Raw genomic sequence first — 22992 nt, 5'->3', positions numbered from 1 at the left:
GTAAATTAATGAAAGCCAGAGACTGTTGATCTCTTTGACAAGACGGAATTCTTGCTGCCAACATTTAGAAACCACTAGAAGTGGTCTCCATTGGAAACCAGGTTTCGACTTTCTGCCCTGGGCTGCCAAAAGTATTGTGGTAGAAAATGCGAAAGTAAGTTGAACTTTGAATTATAATTTCAATGGCTGTCTAGTGAAATGGATTCATGCTCTGGCACTGCACCTTTCAGGCTCTGGGTTGATTCGCATAAGATAAAAATCTGTCTGGGCTGACAGTCGAAAAGGTCGTAAGCACACTTGATGTCTGGTTGTCTCAATACGTTCCCAAATCTTGATTAAAAAAGGAAGATTTAGGAGCCATTATGAGATTTTTCAAAATCACCTTTTCAAACAGACCCATTTCTACATATTTTGGCTTCAAGTGTATTGACTTAGCCAAGTATAGATTATATTTTCACTACCATTTAGGAATAACCTCTAACTCAACGCGAAGATCTCACATGATTGAGGCACTTTGCTTTGGGGCCAGCGTGTTCTTTTTGAAAATGACATCTAATTGTCGTTGTGGTCTCCCTGATAATAAAAAGCAAACCGTTCACATTTTAAATGCTTCCACTGAAGTTCTAATGCATAGTGTCTGTCTGTTTCCATTTCGAAAATACTTGCTGAAATGGCTTGACATTTTTACTTCTGTAGATTGTGTACACTCTACAACTTTGAAATTGCTAGCTCTTAATTTTAGATTGGAGACTTCTTTTTTAATATAATGCTTTTTTTAAAAAAATTTATTTTAAGTAATCTCTGCACCCACTGTGGGACTCAAACTCACCAACCTGGTGTCAAGAGTCACATGTTTTTCTGGCTGAGCCAGCCACGTGCTCCTATATTGGAGAGTTCTTTTATTTTTATTTTTTTTTTTTTTTAAATTTTTATTTATTTATGATAGTCACAGAGAGAGAGAGGCAGAGACACAGGCAGAGGGAGAAGCAGGCTCCATGCACCGGGAGCCCGATGTGGGATTCGATCCCGGGTCTCCAGGATCGCGCCCTGGGCCAAAGGCAGGCGCCAAACCGCTGCGCCACCCAGGGATCCCTGGAGAGTTCTTTTAATGAGTGATCAGCTGATGAATACAAGTTGAAGTCTTAAAATTAATTTGTTTTGGACCACAGACTGATAGACTTGTTTTAACAGGACTGGAGTCACTTCTGAGGCTGGATTCTAGGCCAGCCCCTTTGTTTTACATCTGGAGAAACTGTAACTTGCCAGAAGGCATACAGTGCTATAGTTACTACCTGTCCAAATCTGTTCTTATTCAAAGGTAAGGTCAAGTCTCACTCACTTCCTTGCCTGACCACCCCAGATCCACAGACAGGTTTCCCTCCTGTGACTTCCTGTTACAAGTATTGTCAAAGCCATTCATCTGTCCTTTTTATTTTATTTTTTAGAATTTTATTTTTAAGTCATCTCTACACCCAATGTGGGGCTCGAACTCATGACCCCGAGATCAAGAGTCACACGCTCCACTGACTCAGCCAGCCAGGCATCCCACATCCTTCTTTTTTTTTCCACATCCGTCTTTTTTAAAAGCAGAATTGCCATTGGGATTTATGGGATAGTCCTGATGTGAAATAATCACTTTCATTCTTCCTGTATTAGATACTCTGGAAATTCGCACATTTGGTCATCCAAATGACTGGATGGCCAAACTGGCTCTCATACTCACTCAGTGAAAAATCCTCCTGTCCGTGTGCCTGGTTCAAAGATCAGAAAATATGTGCTAACTGGCACTGTCATTACTTGTTGTAGGTATGTAGGTCCTGTATGTTCATCTGGAGTATATGCTCCCTGTGGATATTTAGTCTTTTATCATCTACTGCATTTACTGAATTTCCCATAATGCTTAACACAGGGTACTCTGCGGAGTGGGGATGCAGTATACATTTTCCATTTGGGACAATTTTCTTAACATGAATAGATTTTTTCTAAACTCCCCAAGTTTGGAAGTCCTCCAACCACACTGATTCAGGAATAAGTGTGGTTATCTCACTGAGTGTATTTTATTTGTATCAGTAATGTGTTGTAATTATACCTGGAATTATAAACACCTGCCAGGTGTCTGTTTATCCTGCAGCCATTCACAGCTCAGAAGTAACCAATCCCAGGTTTTCGTGCGGATGTGAGACAAGTGAAGATCATTGGTGCCATGCATATGCTGTCCACATTAATTGGCATAAAATGTTAGACTCCATAGACCATGGTACACCATGCATCACTCCCTCTTTGGTCTTTGGTGTATAATACAGTGGTCTCAAGATGCACCACAGAGCAGGCCCACACTTAATGCCACAGACCTTTTCTTTACGATGCTGTGTCAAGGGTCTGTGTTTGCAGAGTGATTTTCTGGAAAAATGCCATGCCCTTCCGTGAGCCAAATGTTTCAGAACGTCCCATAAATGCTCGGAAGATGGGGCCTTGGGGCCATCTCTCAAGCTAACTGCAGATACTAAGTAAGACCCAGGGGAAGTTTAAGAAACAGGAACTTCTTGTATTTGTTCTATTGATTTTTCTGCCAACAAAAAAGTGTAACCAGTTGTGGTGTTTTCAAATAAAAGCATCAGGAATAAAGTCCAGTTTTAGAGAGCAGTTTCGGGAAACACGAGCAGGTGCATTTAGGGGAAGTCTGGATGGAGCTGGAGACAAGTCACAATGCCAGTTCGCCTAACAAAGCAGGAAGTGGTAAGGGCCAGGATTGTGAACCATTATTTATAATCAAACAATGTGGTAATTTTGCCAACTCTCTGTTCTCAAACACGAGACCATCTTCATGGTAATCAAACTATTACTCTGACACAGTTTACTTATCAGGAGACCAATTTGCAATTGTGACCTGAAAATGGAGGTTGTCTTTCAATTCATTTGAATTGCAAACAGGGTAGACAACCTATAGCTACTGTGGCATATTTTTTAAAGCAAAATCAGGCACCTACATTGACCTCCTATTTACATTTCTTTGAGAAGAAAAAAAATCGCATAAAAGCTATCAAGAAACACATTTCACAGCAGGCAAATTAATTGGTTTTACAGTATTTGAATGGAGGGTTTGTCAAATAAAACATGCCGTGACAGTTAATAGTGTCATTTAGAGCCAGAAAATTATTGGCTTATTTGTTATTGGATAAAAGGAAGGCAAACATTTTGTATTAGGAAGTTTTAATGTGTTTAAAATCCTCATTAGGGATTAATGGACATGCTTGCTTAGCATAGCGCCTCATTAATTTGGGGCTAAACAGTTATTTCTGTGTTTCAATCTCAGTGTTGTTTCTTAACATTTTTTTTACTTCTCTTTAATTAGATCTTGCATTTGAGTTTGGTCTCTACACCATTGGAGATGTAGAATTAATTAATGAGATTTATAAATCTAATGGAAGTGAGTTATTCTTAGCTATCGTTTCATTTTAGCGAACAGTGAAACCACGTGTAAGTGGGCGCAGATCTAAGAGATTTCAGAAGTATAGGGAAAAAATGTGAACTTCCCTGAATATATTTAGCAGTGTCACTTGGCATTAATAGATAAAAGTGTTTTAATTAGAGTTATAAATAATAGGGGAGCTGGTGAAGATTCAGTCCCCATGTGTGCTGCTTGTTCTTTGGGATCATCACTGTCTGAGAAGAGCAACTGTAACTTTTTCTGTGGAACGCGGTGTCATCCGCTGGCAATTAAGACAATCCTAAATGCAGGGTTTAGAGAGCCAAGAAGGCACCAAGTTCATTAGAGGTTAGTCTGAAAGTGGAGCCACTCTCTATCAAGTGTATGCTGTTGTCACATCTTTATTGAGGGCATGTGTGGGTACAACTCATAGAGTCTGTTCTGCTTATGTGACTCTAAGGAGAATTTAGCTAGATAAAAATCCAACTGAAATCTGGGTTTCTCGTTTTACAATAGACATTTATATCATTAGCTGCGTATTCAGGAGAAGACCAGAGTGCTTTTCTCTTGGGTGAGAGATTATGAATGTCAAGGAAAGACCTTCATTTTCTGCAAGTTTTTCAAACAATATAATCCAAAGATAGATTAAAAGGTTCTTTTATAAATGGGGTTACAGCACTTAATTGAAGACCCCATAAGATGCCCGTAGCACTATCTTGAGGAGCTACCAGAAAAACAGAAGTCCTTGTATCTTTATACAACCATAAATGCTTTTGAGGAACTTGTCCATCCAAGGTGTATTATAAGAGAAAATCATCTTTTGAAACATCTTTCCTGTTGAGGCACCTGGGTGGCTTAGTGGTTGAGCGTCTGCCTTTGGCTCAGGGCGTGATCCTGAGGTCCTGGGATTGAGTCCCATGTTGGGCTCCCCACAGAGAGCCTGCTTCTCCTTCTGCCTGTGTCTCTGCCTCTCTCTGTGTGTCTCTCATGAATAAATAAATAAAATCTTTAAAAAATAAATAAATAAAATCTTTCATGCTAATGAGCACATGATAAGTGTTTGTGTAAATGCAAAATATTTGAATAATTTAATGCAACTCCTCTTGAAACGATCTGGCAACTTCTTTTCCATGCTGTATAGGAATGCTCTGTCTCAGGAGGCTGTGGGTTAATCGGGTTCTCTGCTTCCCTAGAGACCAAGTTGAATTCATTTAGCCCCAGAGAGGAGATCCTCCAGCTCTGTGGCCGTATTTGGCCCTGGGCTTATTTTCATCTGGCCTTCTGCATAATATTATGGGCTTCGCCACTGTGTGGTCCCAGAAAATCATTACTCCTGCTCCTGGGCTCTCTGCTTGTTTCATACAGAGTGAAGCCTCTCACGGATTAGAGCAGTTGGAGAACTGTGAACTGTAGGTAATTAGCTAATCAGTGCTGGAAAGGGCAGTACTATTAGTGGGGAGCAGAGTGTCACCTCCTTCTAAATCACTGGAGCTACTTGGCCTCCAGCTCTTTCTCTTTCCCCCTGCCTCCCCCTTCCTTTCTCTCCCAACTGAGGGTATGCACAGCATCTCCTGTGTTTCTCAGGTAGCTCGCTAGTGCTCTCTCTTCTCTCTCCCTCTCTCTGTCTCTCCCTTCAACATCACCTGAGAGTTCTGTTAGGCATCCCTAGCAAATCCATGGTTCTGTTCTCCAAGACAACTATTTCCCGCCTTTCCTTTCTCTTCACATTTCCAATAACTACCCCCCATCCTTAGCTGATGACCTTGCCGCGTACTGCATGGAGCAGAATAGATACAATCAGACAAGGGCCGCCGCATCTTCTCATCTTTAATTGCTCTAACCCAATTGCTTCTGTCTATATACACTCTGCCTTCCCTCCCTGTTACAATGGAAGGAGCATCCAGAGTGTCCATGCTCCTGTTTCAGGCCGTCTTCTCCAATTGTGTCCCGATGCACTCTCTCCTCCTCAAGGACTTTGCTTTTACAACCATCCACTTTCTCTTTTGCAACACTTTTCCCCTCTCTCCACCCACTGGTTTATAAAATGCCTTAATATCATCTCTCTTAAAAAAAAAAAGTAAAAACCTTGACCTGGCCCACATCACCACTTCCTCTCTCCCCATTTTTCTGCTCCCTTTTACAGGAGGAATCGATCATTTGCTCTCTCCTTCCATCCTCCCACTCCCTCCTCAACACACTCCAGTCAGCTTTGCGCTCACACTAGCCTCACAGCGTGCCACTGAAACAGCTCTGACCAAGGTTGCCCATGACCTAGACCTTGCCAAACTCAACCTCCAAGTCCTCATCCTTGTCTTATTTAATGGCCATTTTCTCTTTAAAGCACTTTCCTCTCCAGGCTTCTAGGACACCGTGCTACCTGATTTTCCTCCTGCCCCTTCCCCCACCCCAGCCCCTCCTAAGAATTCATGTTGGGCTTTGGAATACACGGCACATGATAGATCATATGCTGTACTGTAGGGAATGTGGACTCCTAGCAAAAGAGACTGCAAATGGTCTTTCCTAAGTGGTCTTCAGGTTCATCTTCAGGATGACTAAGGTGTGAAACCAGTTTCACAGGTAAGGCCCACAGGATGTGTGTGCTGTGTGTTCTGTGTGACTTGTTACATGAGGGTTGCTTTCTTAATTATGTTTCTGTTGATTGGTCCAAAAACGAGTCTGCCTCTCTTGTGCATTTAAAAGCCATCTGCAGGGAAAGAGAACAGTGGTCCATGGAGAAAATAATCCATGGGTAGGAGATAGAGAATTGACTGTCCAGAAGTCTACTGCTACGTAGAATAAAATATAAGTAATGTAACAGAATCAAATAGAAGGTGTGTCAAATTACAAAATGCAGAAGATACCCCAGAGATCATCTCACCTGGCAACCCGTTCAAGACAAAGGTTATTCTGTGGCAAAATGGGAACTGTAAGAACGGTGGTATGTATGTTTGATGTTGGTCTAAGTTTGCTGTCTTATGTTTTGAAGAACCTGTCATGTATTTGGAGATTGTACCCTTCCTACCTTTTGGATATTGTTTTTGGAATGACCTTTCATGGCAAACTAAACAGTTGGTTATCTTATGTAGGTCTCTGATTGTTTTTGTAACATCATGTGAGACACAAAACATTAGGAACTTGTAGCATGTTCCCCTGCCTTTCTTGTAGAGGCTGGAGAGCAATGAAGTGAATTGTCCCAAACCACACAGCTAATTAGTGCTGGAAAACCTGGACACGAAACTGTTTCCTGTCGGTATGTTTTCCTTCCCTCCTTTATCAGATCATAGTTAGCTGAAAAGGAGATGGCTGCCTGGCAATGGTTTGGTTGCCATATATCATGAGAATTTGCTGTGATCGTGGGGTGTTAGGATTATATGAACACTCTAAAACCTCTAGTGTTTATTCTTTAAATGACAAAATTCAAAAGTGAACTTGCTTCTTGGAACATCTTCTCGATACGTGTCCATCATGCATGCTGGCCTCATTAACAGCAGCTATTGATAGAGTTCAGAAGTTGCCTGATGTCACTCCAGTCTGTATCTGTTGCTTTCCAGTACCCTCTTTTACTAGAAGATTATCGGCCTGCCCACAATCCTGCTGTTAACATTAATGGTTAATGGCAGTGTGGCAAGTAGGGATTTACTGGGATAAGATTCTTATTTTAAATGGTTCTTGGTTCTAGAAATCTCAAAGGGGAGAGACCACAGCCAGAGGGTCTGTGGGTTATAGGGCAAGAGCAAGGCTAAGATCCCAGGCAGGAAAGGGCAAGCAAGGTGGGCCTGAGATTGGGAGGCTGGCAACGAGGAGGAGAATACACTTTATGTGTGAGCAACACAATTAAGGAATCTAGGCACAAAACCTCGAGAATGTGTACTCAGGGGGTCTGGCCCTGGGGCTCCTTCACAGTGAACGGTGTGTAGCCTAGGTTTGGCTGTGGATAGCGACACAGTGGCAGTGGCCAGAATAACCTCGTTGCCCTGCCCAGGTGACCAGAGAACTTCCAGATAGCCTCTAGGTTTCTTAGGGCGATCTTTCTAGATGTGTACCTTATTTTTCTTTAAGACCATAATCCCGCTCCCCATTTATAGCTCACTCTTCTATAGAAGCTAGTTATTACACCAAATAAATGAACAATGAGCTAATGGCTATTCAGAGCCCACTGAATTAAGTACTCTTCACTTGAAATTCCATCTGCCATTAGGTACTCTCAGCTGATGATGGGCCTTTCTGCATATGCATTCTGCCCTTGCCCATGCCTAATGTAATCAGAGAAGAGATGTCCTCATAATGAAGCACGTTGCACACTCTTCCCCCCTCCCACCCCCACACCTCCCCCCGCCCCGTCACTCTGTTGTCCTACCCCCCTCATGTTCCATCTTCAGCATCATTTGTCATCTTCAGGGAGAGCCACCAGATGGAGCAGCAGCCCGAGACTCCTTATACGTTGGGCCCCCTCAATAGGCTTTAACAATTAGTGACATGCATGTGATGTCATGGGGGCCAATTTACAAGGAGACCAGACTGTCTCCTTGGTGATTCCAAGTGTCAAGACACCTGGCTTTGAGGCAACTTGCAATAGAAGTTGGGAAGGGGGCTTATGATGTACATCTCAGACACATAACGGTACTACAAGTGTATTTTTTTATTCCCCTCCTGTAGTTAGGTAGACACAGACTTGGAGAAGTTCAAGGATCTTGCCCCAGTTCACAGAGCAAATTAAATATCGAAGCTGAGATTAGAATCCGAGTCGGTCCAGCTTCAAAGACCGTATTCTTTCTGCTACCCCTTGATGCCCCCCAAAAATAGAGTAAATTATCTCATTTATTTGCTCAAATAAATAAAATGTAATCATGCCCCCTTCCTATTTAGTTTAATGCCATATAAGATTCTAGACAGAAGGTCATTTTTTGATACTTGGCCCATAGTGGTAAGTACATTAAATTCCTTTGTGTTTCCTCTTTTACTTTGAGGGAATGGTGACTATTAGCTTGCTTTACATAGGCTGTTTTGACCATGTGACTCTCTTAACTATTGGTCAAAAGGCATGTTTGAAAGTAAAATTCAACTCTGGACAGCTAGGAGTTTGGCTAGATTAAAAAGATTATGCTGAGTGAAATAAGTCAATTGGAGAAGAACAAACATTATATGGTCTCATTCATTTGGGGAATATAAATAATAGTGAAAGGGAATAGAAGGGAAGGGAGAAGAAATGGGTAGGAAATATCAGAAAGGGAGACAGAACATGAAGACTCCTAACTCTGGGAAATGAACTAAGGGTGGTGGAAGGGGAGGAGGGTGAGGGGTAGGGGTGAATGGGTGACGGGCACTGAGGGGAGGCACTTGACAGGATGAGCACTGGGTGTTATTCTGTATGTTGGCAAATTGAACACCAATAAAAAATAAATTTATTATTAAAAATAAATAAATAAATAAATAAATAAATAAATAAATAAATAAATAAAAGAAATCAGAAGATGAGCTGCTTGGCTGTACCCGTGTAAGCATTGTGAAACCTTTTTTTGTTTTGATTAAAGTTATATTACCTGAGGACTTTTGTCTGCAGCTTATGTAATATTAACTGTTCCTGTTTAATCAGAGACTCATGAATACCAACTAGAATAGGGACAGGTTAAGGTGAGGCAGGAAGCCAGGGGCTGATGGATCCTAATGTGAACTGGGTTTATAGTTTTCCAAATTAGAGAACCCGAGACTCCCCGGATGGGGTGCAGAGATCAAGGGATCCCCGGGCACATGCAAATCGGAGCTTCAGAGGCTTGTTGCCTCTTGTTTTTACAAATGACCAACCATGGGGATTAAACATTTTTAAAAGATGGCAAACTCATTTGGTAGTGCAATATCACAACCTGACTTTTCATTCTATTAGTGATGCCGTGTCGGGGGAGCTCTGTGCCCCAGAAATCAGTCGTGGGGATAAATGTGGCAGTTTGTTAATGAAAATACAAACGGAATTAGTCAGGAAGCACCGTGGGGTGTCAGTCATGCATATTGTTTGGCTGGGCGTTTAGGGTGGTATGTGGCGTTAGCCATGTGTCACTCAGTCACTTGTATTTGTTAGGGGAATCCAAGCATTCGCCGGCGATTAAGCTTGTGATTTTTGAGTTTTACTTTGCGAAGTCTATGTCAAGGTGGAATATGCCTAGAACAGTGAGCTTTGATTACCAGATACTGTGGGACAACCTTAGGGTGCTTTTAGGGAAAAAAAAAAATAATGACCCTTCTGTTACGACAGTCCCTTAATAGTAGCGTACTGGGAGGTATGCACTGAGCTCCCCCTCCCCGGGTTATGGTGTGATGATCATTATTCTTTGAATGTTTTACATCCATCTCCGTGTTGTCTGTTAGTGCTAGCTGCTGCTTATGTCTCTCAATGCCTCAATCAGGGTATTTCTGATATCTTGTATTACCCTAATCGCCAAGAAGTATGCTCCAAACTGATTAATTCCAGGATGATTAAACCATCCTCTGCAATTCGTTTATTGTTGCTGCAGTTAATTGAATATTTGATGCTTTAAAGGTACCCTCGTTATTTCCTGAGATATGTATTTATCAGCGGCCAGACGATCGGTGCATAGTCTCTCTGTGGCTACATGCAGTGGCAGCCTGCACGGTCACGTGCAGGGGGGGACGGCTCTTGTGAGGGCTCCCCATCAACTCCCCACCTGCCTGCTGGGCACCTGCCGTCCCTGGCCCTGGGAGGACCGCATCCGTGCCTGGCCTGAGACAGGGTGGTGTGGGGCCAGGCAGGAGAGCTCAGCCTCCCCTGTGCGGGCGTGCAGCCTGCTCTCTGCTCTGGGAGGAGGGGGCGGAGAGGGGGGCATGCAAAGGACGCCGCAGCTCTGAGTGGCTAACTTGTGCTTTGTGGACTATCTGAGTGCTCAGGAGTGGATTGAAAGGGAGGAGAAGGTGGCTCGGGGATTAAGCGGCAGCTTGGCAACTCGGCGGGCAGTAGTTCTAATCCCACTGTCACCACTAGTTCTGTAGTCTCCTTTCCCACCTGTCCGAGTGACTCCTCCAGAGGGGTGTGCGTGCGTGTGCATGTGTGCAAGCTCGTGAGACAGAAGTGGGGGGGGGTGAGAGTGCCACTGGGCAACATCCCGGGGCTGAGCCCCAGCCTCAGTGCAGCTGCTTTAAGTGTGCAGAGTGACCCCCGCACGCAGCTCCGCAGGGGGCTGAGACTCAAGTGGCCTCAGGTGGCCCCACCACTTCTTGCCATGTCAGATCCTTGGCTCCTCACTCCCATGTGGAGTGAGGACGACAGTGGGGACCTCGGCGGCTGGGAGCTTCTGTCGGACATGGCTCTGTCTGTGAACCCGGTAGGTACCCTCTCCCCGCCACTTTGTCAGCCCTCCCGTTCCCTATTGTCTGTGTCCCGTGTCAATGTTTGTCTCCCCAGTTTGCGTGGAGTCTTGAAGCCAGGAATTATGTTGTCTTCAGCGTCCTCAAGCCCTCCTCCCCTTGGCACCATCCTGAGCACAGTGTGAGCTCAATCAGGATTTGTTGTCTAAAGAAATAAATGGGGAGGACTGATGAATAGGCGGTCGGGTGCTGAATACGATCCTATTACCCTTGTCACGACTACCTTACAATGTATGTCCCAGTGGGTCTCTAATTGTTTGCTTTTGCTGTCCCATCCAGACATTTAACTCCGAGAGAAAGAGGCCAAGTCTCATAGCTGTTTGTGTCACCAGCCCCCACCACACCATCCCTAACACTAGTCTAGGCGCAGAGGAGATGCTTGCTGGTTAATTCAGAAGCACTCGCAGAAGGGAAAGCCCTTGCTGCTCAAATGTAGTTGTCTTGAGGGGAAAACAGCTGTGGGGCAGGCTAGACCAGTTGCAGGACTAGTGACACCATGCCAATACTGGATTCCAGTATTTTCTTAAAAAAGAAAAACAATCTGAACAGTCGGCATGGACGCATACTTCTTTGACTGTCCTCGTCCGTAGAGCCCTTCCCCATCCTGATTGCTCCTGACCCCAAGAAGTCATTATTAGATTTCCTGCAAAGCCCCCGAGTCAACAACTCTTTCTATTTTGACAGCGGTTACCCCAGAAGGAAATGGATATTTATAATAGCCAGTGTAGGAATGGTATTTGCAGTTGGTGAGAGTGAGTCAGGTCTTTCCTTGAAAAGATGGGAAGACTCGACTTTGTAATAAAGCAGTGAGGAGAACAATGGGACAAGGGGTAATAACCTAGATCATCGTGTGGGGCTTTGTGGGGTGCGGAGCACATGTACATCACTTATTTCATTTGCTGCTCACAGACCACCGGTGAGATTTGAAAGGAGCAGGTATTATTATGATGGCGATTTTATTTTATTCTACTTGGTTTTACAGTTGGGGAAACTGGAACTCAGAGAGGTAAAGTTTCGAAGTCCTGTTCCCGAGTGGTAGGGCCAGAACTCCCACCCACCTCCTTATAGACGCATAGGCAAGCGTTCTTGTTGTGTCTGCATATTGCGGGTATGTTTTTCTTTGTGGTTTAAAAATTAACATTACGTTTTTGTGTGGAAGGAGAAATGTATTCACTTTTTTATGAAAGTGGCACATACATTTTGAGGCCAGACAGCCCACATGGATGGAATGCAACAACGATATTGAAATGTTATTCTGCTATAATCATCTTGGCCTTTGTCCCGGGTTATTTGTTGGAAGTTCAAAGGCTGTCTTGGAAAATACAGTTGTTGGAGCATTGAGCAATGGAATGAGATTTTATATGCTGTTAAGACTAACCAGTTGAGTTCTGTAATCCTGTAGTATGTTAGACCAGCACCTCCCAGAGTGTGTTCTGCAAATGCTAGTTCCATATGGAATGGTGGTAATTGTTGATTGGGAAACAAAAATCACAAAAACTAAAAACCCAGGAATTCATTGGTCAAGAAAGTTGGGGATGTGTTGCACTGAACAGTTAGATCCATGGCTCAGAGCCTTTAATTCATGTGGTGGATTTCCATGGTGGGGGGTGGATCACAGTATTTCCCACACTTATTTGGACAGGGAATCCTTCATTTGGCGATTCCTCCTATCCACCTTACTCTTGAGTCTACAAACTGCATGAGGGAGGAAGCTGTGTGTCCTTTGGCTTTTCACTGTATCTGTGCCTAGCATAAGGCAGGAGGCACGGTGGGCCCTGGCCCTCAGAAAATTTGTTGAATGAGTGAATGACCTGTGCCAGGCCAAACTACCTGTGATTCCCACTTTTTCAGCCTCTTTCTACTGTTCTTTCTTTTTTTTTTTTAATTTTTTATTTATTTATGATAGTCACACAGAGAGAGAGAGAGAGAAAGGCACAGAAACAGGCAGAGGGAGAAGCAGGCTCCATGCACCGGGAGCCCGACGTGGGATTCGATCCCGGGTCTCCAGGATCGCGCCCTGGGCCAAAGGCAGGCGCCAAACCGCTGCGCCATCCAGGGATCCCTCTACTGTTCTTTCTACCCGGTACTGGAATATTCTTGTGCCAGGAAGAGTAACTGTATAAGCCATCATCCAAACTGCGACATTTTTGAGGGAGAAAGGTGACACCGTCAATAATTACTTCAGGGTAACAGGTGTAACCTGGAACCATACAGGATAACCCATGGCCCCTTTGTTATTGGTGACTCTTTCTCAGCCTGCCTCTGCCACTAGGGATTTTATGCTCCTGAAGCAAAGACCTTTAAACAAAGGTTTAAATTAATGCCTGTACAGTAGTGACCTTAATGCTAAATTAAGATTTGCTGATGGTTGTAGCATGTCCTTTTTCGGGTTGAAGGGAACTGGGGCTATGTTCTGTTTTCCACTTCCCCCAAATAGAGTTATGTCCTTACCTCAGCCTATCCGGGTAAGTAGGGGTTCATCACCCAATTGCCCTTGCAAGAGGTCTGGGACATAGAGCCTCTGGCAGTGCTGTCTTTACAGGACTGACCTTTCGTCCTCTGAGGCAGTGAATTAAAGAGACCAAATGTTCTCCTTGCCACAACTGGAGAGAAGTGGAAGTAGAAAATTGCAGTCCTGAAGAGGGTGAAGGTGTGAAGGAGAGAGCGATATTTGGGGGATGCCTGTAACTCACACAGGTGGTGTCATGCCTGCAGACCTTTCTCTGAGTCCCTCCCAGTTGCTGCTTTAGAGCTGGTGTCTCACTTTGGTGTTCAGCTTCTGGCTTTCACTGATTACAGAGTCCCTGGAGGATAGAGCCATGTGCCAGACCGGCAGTAAGTCCTCAGTACATTTCTACAAGTTGCTTGAATTTCGATTGATTAGGAAGATGTCACACTAAGAGAGATGGCTCATGGGATTCACTTTGTATGTTTGTGACATTCTCTCTAAGAGCCAAGGCACATGTGCAATTTACCCATGAGTTTGAGCCTTGGTTTTTTGGATATGAATTGTAGGCATCTGGCTAGACTTCTCTAAATTAAAAAAAAAAAAAGAACTTAGTCCGATCATAGATATCCTTCTAGGCCTTGTCTTTTAAAAATCTGTGATGATGAATAATACATTAAACTCTGTCAGAGGGTCAAATGAGCCTTAAAGTTAGGGAAGTCAAGCTCCTTCTTTGGATGAATGAGCCAAGTAAAGCCTACATGATGGGGGAGGACAGCCCTAGCCTCCTACAGAAAATTGGTGATGGAATGAGTCACCCTCTTTCTGCACCTTACCCTGTGGTCTTACTGCTTCATTAAAGCAAAACAAAATTGGCCACTAGCAGACACTTTCTACTTTGTACTTAACAGGAGAAAACCCTGCATTGATAGCTCTCATTCTTTTCCTTATTACCGTTTTTCCTGCTGTGTAAAATACTATGCAACAAGCTTCTCTGAGAACAACTAGATGGTGCTTAATTTTTGTTTGTTTATTTTCTTTTAGGTAAGCCTTCCCAGTGATCCAAGCTGTGTTGAAGAAATCTTGCGGGTGAGTTTAAACCTTTATTTCTGTGCCTTTTAATAATGAAGCAATCTATCTGCTTAAGCTGTTTAAAGTAATTACTGTGCTGTTTCTGGGAGTATCCTGATGGGGAATCCTCACGTGTCACCTCAAGCCAAGCCCCTGGTGCTCACACCTCCCAGCTCATTTCTCACCTGTCCTCTCCACATCCCCGGCCAAGCTAGTCTTGTCATCTCACCAGGCTTCCGTTTCATTCTTGTGATTTTCTGGATCTTTCTTCTGAGACTCCCCACCTTCCCCAGGAAACTCTCCTGATTCCAGCAGCCTACCCTAAATCTTGGGCTTTCTGCTCTCTGGGATCTGAGCCTCAAACCCCTGCTGCCTCCCTTACCAGCATGGGTGGGAACGTGGTTGTGGGGACTGTGGCCCCTGGTGCGGGGGCCAGATGTGGGAGGGTGGGGACGGGTGGTGAGAAGGAGAGACTTGAGAGAGAAGGCAAGTTGTAGGAACCGCTACTGATGGGAGGGAATGTGTGCCTAAGAATGGCTCGGAGGCAGCCCAGAGCTGCAAAAGATGTCAGTGACAACTCCCAAAGTAGACACTTAAGCGAAGGGAAGAACCAGAGCCCAGCTGGGAAAATGGGTCTCCTGTGTCTGGCTGTTAGCGTCATAAGGCGAGGTGACATGGTATATGAAGAACAGGAGTCCCAGGGCCTGCCCTGCTGTTTGTCACTCTGTGATTTGGACGGAGAACTCCCATCGTTCTGAATCTCCATTCCTTGTCCGTGAAACAGGATAATAATACCTGTCCTAATTCCCTTAGAAGCTGCCAAGCGCTATAGATGCTCATTATTATGATAAATGATGATCAGTGTGGCCATGAGAAAAGCACGCAGGCTTGCCGCCCAGGAAAGAAAACAATTTGTGTGCCATTGAAAAGTCTGCACCCCCCTCCCTCCACCTACTGAAGTGAGGAGCTCACCGTCCCCGCCTGCAACACCCTGTGGTGCCTGCCTTCGCTCATGGCAGCCCAGGGTTCCTGGGGACCCTGTGACAGTGCAGCCCAAGGAATAATAAAGAGGACAAAGCTGTTTATTGTCAAGTTGACCTGAGCACCAATTTCACCTGTTGGGGATATCCGTGCCTCCTTTTCAGCCCACGAGCATTGTTGATGAGTCCCATTACCCTGATCAGAGATGAGACTCTATGAATTGGTGATATGCTGACTACTTAAAAAAAGAAAGATTCATATATTTGAGAGAGCATGCACACAAGACAGAAGAGGGGCAACAAGAGAGGAAGAGAGAGAGAGAATCTCAAGCAGACTCCCTGCCGAGCGTGGAGCCCAAGGCAGGGCTTGATTTCATGACCCTGAGATCATCACCTGAGCCAAAACCAGGAGTCGGACGCCAAACCAACTGAGCCCCCCCAGGTGCCCCTATACCGGCTACTTTTGTGAGAGCCCAGGAACCCCTCTCCCATCTCTCCTGGGGCCCAAGGGTCGGGGTGGAGGGTGGGGGGCTGTTGAGAGCTCCATCGGCATGCAGCACCTTGGGACTGCAGCCACCTGCTCCTTGCATTGGGCAGAGATGGGTCAAATAAAGCAGAGACAGCCAATCCTTGCTAGCATGTTGGCTGCCTTGTTCAGAGAAAGGTTACATGGCAACGTTTTTCTCTCTTCCAAGTGAAGTCAGCACTCTTTTCTTAATTCCCAAAGGAATGTCAGACCCATTTCAAAATCACCACCTAATTGGTCACAACTGGAGTCTCTTCTTAAGAGCAGCCTGGCCCTGCTGCCTGTGTGCTTGCACGCTGCCTGAGAGAGGGGAGCCAGGGGAACACCTGGCAGAGGCTGGCGGCCCCAGTCCGCTGGAGGAGCCACTTAGAGAAACAACAGAATGTCACTTAAACATGGAAAGAAAAGAAGCAGGTTGCCTTAATAAGCTCGTAAAAGATAGCACCCTTTGAGGAAGTAACAAAAGTCCTTCTGTTCTTGAAAGAGAATCTAGGGAAACGTATTTTTTTTTTGAAGGGCTATAGATTGTATAGAATTCTGTTTTTTTTTTTTCTCAACAGTCCCATTAATGAGTGTGCTTTCCTTTATTGAAGAATACCATGTTTCATTTCCCATGCCTAGAATAAAAATAAGAATCTTGAAGCCAATGTCCTAAATTTTGTGAGGGATTCTTAAATCTGTAAAGCCCACATTGTATAGCACAACAGGCTTGTGTTCCTGCTCGTTTGAGGGCTGTGGAGCTGGGCGGATGGCGTCATGGTGCTCTGTGTTGCCCTGCTCCCCATCTGCCTCCTTCTGGGGTCAGGGGGTACCTCTTCTCTCCACCTCTCTCTGACCCCTTCTGTGCTTTTCAGACCGGCAAGTTCATGTTCTCCGTGGCTGAGGTGTAGGTGTGTAGAGGAAGGAGCTCAAGCCCGGGGGTGGGACGAGCTGTGTTCATCACTCTCTAGCTGTGCAGCTTTTTGATCTATTCATGTAGCAAAGAAGGGGTAATAACTCGCCCTCCCACCCCACTATGCACCTGCAGCGAGAGAACCCTTAAAGCGTGCACACAGTCTGCATGGGAAACCTGGAGATAGATCTCAATCTGTTTGTTCTCCCAACATGCCCACCTCACTGATCCACACACACCCCTTTTTGCCCTCCACAACCCAGCAAATGAAGCATGCAGACCCACTGCATCTCACATTGGGCCAGACTTCTTTTATTAAACCAACTACAACAACACTGGCCTCTCCCCTCTCTCAGACCCTCAATCCCGTAGCAACAGAAATACTTTGTCCTAATGCATTTTATTTCAACCTCCTTTTCCAAAGCACCATTCATATTTAGACCAATTGGCTTTCTTTGCAAGTTGCCCTCACCTCTGATCGTGGTCTCAGCTCTCCCTCAGGCCACTTCTTCCACTTCTTTTTCTTTGTGTTCCTGCTTCTTATACTGTCCTGTAGCCCACCTCCTCTGATAGAATGACCTGATTTTTCTATGGCACATGATTGCCTTGGCAAGCACATGAACCCCATTATCTTTGATACAAAACTGCGGCGCCATCCCTAATTATTTCAGGAGATTGAGGCCCAGAGAGGTTATAAATGACCTGCAGCGAGGGTGAAGCTAGTACACAGCAGAAGCAGAAATGGAACCTGGTCTTCAGTTGACACTACACCAAACTGTCCACTGCCCTATCACAAACCTATGGGGAGAATCTCTAGATTTAAAAAAAAAACAATTGTCCCAGATGCTGGCTGACTTAGTTCTGGCAACTTTAAGAATACCACCAAACCAACAGAATTGGAGCAGGTGTCAGGAATTATTTCTTTCCTCTTGCCCATCCTCACCTCAATATTGTCAAATCTCACCTCAAATAATCAAATAAGAACAGTGACAAATTACTGCCACTAATGAAAACTAATAGTAAAGTGCCACTTCCAGGGAGAGTAGTTGAGCACATTGAGTCGTGTGCCTCTCACGACAGTCCTGTAACTCGGCATTAATAGTCACAATTTGCAGAATAGGAACAAGTGGCACCTAGGGAGGTGTCAGTTGCCCCCAGGTCTCCAACAACCGCCATGCTTTCCGTTCATTCTGTTCCTGTTGGCTCACTCAAACCCACTCCGATTTCACACCCATTGCGATGGCATCAGCCACCAAGTCCTTTCAGCTGCTGTTGCTTCCTTAAGATGTACAAATCCAGTTATGCCAAAATAATTTCAAGTAGTTTGCAAGCAGACCAGAATTCCCCAGCCTATAGCACCTCTGCCTCTAACCACCCTTCCACCATAAAACAAGCCACCCCAATTCACTTGTCTTTGCTACCTATCAAGTACATTGTTGAATATTATACATTTTACAAATCAGAGACTTAAAGGCACACCATTTGCTCTTTAGACTCAAGCTACCCTTGAGTCCAAACAGAAATGAAAACCAACAATAACTCTGGCCCTGGTAGTGACGTTCTGCAGTTACAATTCATCTACTCCAAAGCTGTTCATATGTAATAATCTAGGCAGAGGCAGCTTCTTTCCTGAGCTCCACAGGGTTTGATGAGTCCTAGAGTCATCATTTCTGAAAGAGTTAAGCCAAGGAGAGCAGCAGGCACTAAATGCTACTAGCTGAGGATGGATGTTCAATGATTATTTGTTTTGCAGTACTATGATTTATTTGTTCCTTGCAAGAACTGACTTAAAAATATCAACAAACTATCAATTAAGTCCTTTCTCAAGTCAAAAACGCAGATAGAGCGCTTCTCTTAGGCTTGACGCCGAACAGATTGTGTTTCCTAGCAAAGTACCTTCAGTAGTTGATAATTTCATAGTCTAACATCTGTAAGGGTAATTCACTGTTTATGGGGAATGCTGAATTTGCTAGCTCAGATTTAGGGAACTTGATTTGATAAACTGTATCATCTTACAGATCTCTCCCTGCCATATGGATCAGGTTGGTAAACACCGACATGGGTACCACTTTTGGATTATGGCATGATCTGTGTTTACAGCATTCTAAATTATGGCAATTCCACGTATTAGGTCTGTGTTTAAGTGCACAGTTTTAGCATGGAAAGATCCTACCAAATAATTACAGAACAATCGTGCACAGTACTTGCTATTTTTTTACTTACACGAGGGGGAAAGAAATGAAGAAGCCCATCTTAAGAACAAGAAAGAAACGAATTGGGGAACAAAATTGGTCAATTATGTCTGAAAGGAAATTTGATTATATTATCATAACTATGCACCATAATCAAGCACCTTTCAGTAGAATTTCTTTGATAAATTTAACCAATAATTAGGCAATTGATTTTATATCCTGTCAAATTAATGTATAAATAATGCTTAAATTGGAATCATGCAAACGATTTTCTGTATAGCAGTCTTAACTACTAATCCTTCCAGAATGCTTCAAAAAGAATCTCTCCTCTTCTGGTGTGGACTTTTAAAATTATAGTTTCTTGAAATAGTAATGTAGTGTTCCATCCAAGAAAGACAACAATTGCTAAATATAATTTAGACTATAATTAATGTTAACATTGATGGAGTCAAATAAATGAACTAACTACTGATTGCACCCTCTGTTCTTCTGATGACTAGCTCTTACCTAATGACATTGGGAAATATGTAAATTTATCAGCAGGTGAAAATGCCCTTGACTGGGTAAATTATGTGGAGTATTACCTTTTCTGAAGCTAATTCAAAGCACTAATGGACTTAATACGTAGCATGCATATGTGAGGTGAGCTATTCATGGGAGCAAATTAGCCCATAAGAGATATTAGCCATTATTTGCCTCCCAGTAATCATTTTCTCTTTTCTCAAACACAAACCAACCCAGAAGAAAGATGCTAAATTTAATTATAACAACTATTATGTGAACAATGTAGGTAAGCCATCTAGTGTGCTTCCAAATGCACTTAGAGCCTGTCAAGCAGTTTAAATATTTTCATGTGGAATCTAGGGGCTTGCAGCTATGTATGATGTGAATTTTAAATGATTACATAGACGTCATTGGGAAAATGAGTAACGTGAGTAACGAGGTGACTGGCCCGGTGATTCATGGGAACCTGTCAAATGTGGGACATGTCAGGGAAGAGATGATGTCAAATACCAGTAACTTAGCAACTCAGCATTTAGCTGTCCAGGGAGTGAGCAAGAGTAGCCCCTTTAAACTAACTGAGTCAATATATGAGTCCCTATATATTGTAGGTGTGCTATAAAAATAAGTCTGTTTTTCTGACAACCTGTTTCTGTCTGTGAATATGGTGATTTATTATTTTCTATTGAATTGAATGAAAGCAGGTGAGAATTTAAGCCACGTGTAGAATTTACACCTGCTTTCTGTATCTTGGGTATACAGAGGGTAATGAAACAGTGTATTGGTTTGCCAAAGAGCAGTCTAGTCTTATCTGAAAGAAGTAATAGCTTCCAACTGTTGTTTGAGAACCAGCCTTATACTGTCCTGACTGTGCTAGTGGGATTGGGTTGGCAAAAAAAGAGGTAATGCCAGGAGGCCAGCCATCGCACTTGCATCTGTGTGGAGGTAAAACCAGCGTCTTTGGAGACTACATTGAGAATGTCACCTCTCCAAGTCAATTTGGCATGCATCTTTCAGTTTTGAAATGAAAGAATAGAACAAGGCTCACATCCTCTCTTGTAAATCACCAAAAGCATTATGGAGAACGAGAAAAACAAATGTTAACTCCGTAACTGTTCTAACTAAAAGACACACATACATAAGCCTAAGTCACAATTTATTTTGTGAAGGTCAAACAGGGAAGTATCCAAAGGATGGTTCCCATGGTCATAGATTGAGAGCATAGCTGATGAAACACTGCTTTTTAGGATAAGTAACACAGGGGTGCCAGGGTGGCTCAGTTGGTAAAGCATCCAACACTTGATTTCGGCTTAGGTCATGATCTCAGGGTCCTGGGACTGAGTCCCTCATCAGGCTCCCCACTCGGGGGTAAGTCTGATTGTTTCTCTCTCCCTCTGCCCCTACCCCTGCTTGTACTCTCTCTCCCTAAAATAAATACTTTTTTTAAGAAAAAAGGATAAATGGCACACCATGTAAAGCAAAACCAATACAGAAATAATGGGGATGGATGTGAAGGTTTGTAATGGAAGCTTCTATGAACCAAATCTGGAACATGCAGATCTTGAGAAGTGGGAAAGGCAGAAATGAATGAGAAGTTTCGTAACTGATCCACATTTGTGGAAAGCACTTTGTTGCTGAGGCAAGGTAGAAGAGTGAGGTGTTGCTTTATGAGCAGCCTGTAGGCCTGATATCTCTTGATAAGACAGAAATAAAGGCCAAAGCACTTGATCGCACACACTGGTGTTGAGAAGAGAACTCCTGCTAGTCTGGAATGGAGCCACATCCCCTGCTGCCACAAAAATATCCTGCAAACCACTCTTGTCCAGGAAAAACTCTTATCACTAAAAAAAAATTAGTAATAATGAAAAAATGAACAACTGTAAGAGCTCTGCAGAAATACCAAACAAAAACAAAAAGGAAGAAAGGGGGGGAAAAGGAATTTTAAAAATGTTGCTAGGGAACAAATCAAAGCTATGACCAACACAGTGGCATGAATTATTTTAAAATGAAGCAATTTTATCTTAAAAAAACAAGAGCCAAAGCAGTGATACAAGAGCCTAAAGATGCAATTTTAAAAGTAGATAAAGAGCTGCAAAGTAATGAATTTTAGACAGAAAATCATTAGAATTAGCACATTTAAGATACATCTTTTTCTGAGATAAAAGAGGAATAGCAATCAATGATTTGTTAGTTAACCTCTCCAAGAGAAAAATGGGGGGAAAGCACAAATACATAAAACAAGGAATAATTAAGAGTAATAACTTTTCAGATTCAGAGAAAATCAAAATAATTGTTAGTGGCAATTTACTCACCTCTGCACAAATAAATATAAGCATCTAGATGAGATGGATAATTTTTCTAGTGAAATGTAATTGACTCAAACTGTCTCCAGAAAAGAGAAAATCTAAACAGACTTACTACCATCAATGAAATGGAGTCCCACTCATTCATGAAATCATCAATCCCAGGTGAGGTTTCATAGGGAAATTAAGCCAAACCATGGAGGAACAATACAGCTCAGCAGTTTCAGAACATAGAACCAGAAGAAAATATTGCAAAGTATTTTTTTGGGGGGGGGGAAAGCCAAATCAGCACATCACATTGATGCCAAAATCTGACAAAAACAGCATGCAAAACAGAAAATTACAGAGTAACATCACTTGTGAATATTGATGCAAATTTCTTCAGTGAACTGCTAATAGATTGAGATAGAACTTTTAAGGATATGAACCATGACCAAGTGGGTTTTATTCCAGGAAAGTGAAGCTGGTTCAGTATTAAGAAATCCATTAATATAGTGCTTTTTATGGATAGAATAAGAAAGAAAAAACTATGTGATCATCTTCATCGATGCTAAATGATACTTGACAAAACTCAACACTTACTCTGGATAAAGTAGAAATAGGTGAAAACATCCTTAATGTGACAAAATACATCCATCTCAACCCAAAAGCTAGTGTAACATTTCACAGAGGAACTCTAAAAGCATTCCCATTATAGTTGAGAAATCAGACTAAATGTTCTTTATCACCATTATTATTTAATATTATCCTGGAGGTGAGCCAAGGCAATTAAACAAGCTAAAGAAATAAGAGGTATTAAAATAGGAGAGAATATGTAAATAATTATCTGTAGATAATATATGTGTATACACACACACACACATACACACTATTTTCCTGAAATCCCCAAAAGCACTATTACAAACAATACAACAATTCAGCAATATTTCAGTGTGCAAAATATATAGAAACAGTCTTTACATGTAAGCAACCAACTGTAAGATATAATGGGCCAACAGACCCAATTTATATCTTATGAATTCATTTAACAAGAAATGTGCCAGAAGCTATATGAACACATTAAGTCACTATGAGAGACACTAAAGAATAAAGAAATGGAAAGGCGTATTATTCTTAGATAGGAAGGATGGTATCACAAACATTTCTGTTCTCCTCAAGTTAATCTTGGATTCCTACCTCACACCACACAACAATAGTATTTCCAGATGCATTAAAGATCAAACTCAAAAACTTACTAGAAGTAAATGCGGAAGCATTTCACAATTTTTTATTTCCAGCCC

General features: G+C 43.0%; 1 protein-coding gene across 6 annotated transcripts in view; it reads left to right on the top strand.

The window, feature by feature from the left end:
• Positions 1-22992, top strand: part of AFF2 (ALF transcription elongation factor 2) — a 472783-nt gene that overhangs the window by 272168 nt on the left and 177623 nt on the right. For all 6 annotated transcript variants that reach the window (XM_072817064.1, XM_072817063.1, XM_072817062.1 and 3 more), the window contains one exon: positions 14292-14336. In XM_072817064.1, coding sequence (XP_072673165.1) covers positions 14292-14336 — 45 coding nt within the window. The remainder of the gene's footprint in view (positions 1-14291; positions 14337-22992) is intronic.

Source organism: Canis lupus, chromosome X, assembly GCF_048164855.1.
Source record: "Canis lupus baileyi chromosome X, mCanLup2.hap1, whole genome shotgun sequence".
Taxonomy (NCBI): Eukaryota; Metazoa; Chordata; class Mammalia; order Carnivora; family Canidae; genus Canis; species Canis lupus.
This window is presented reverse-complemented; position numbering and strand designations above follow the sequence as displayed.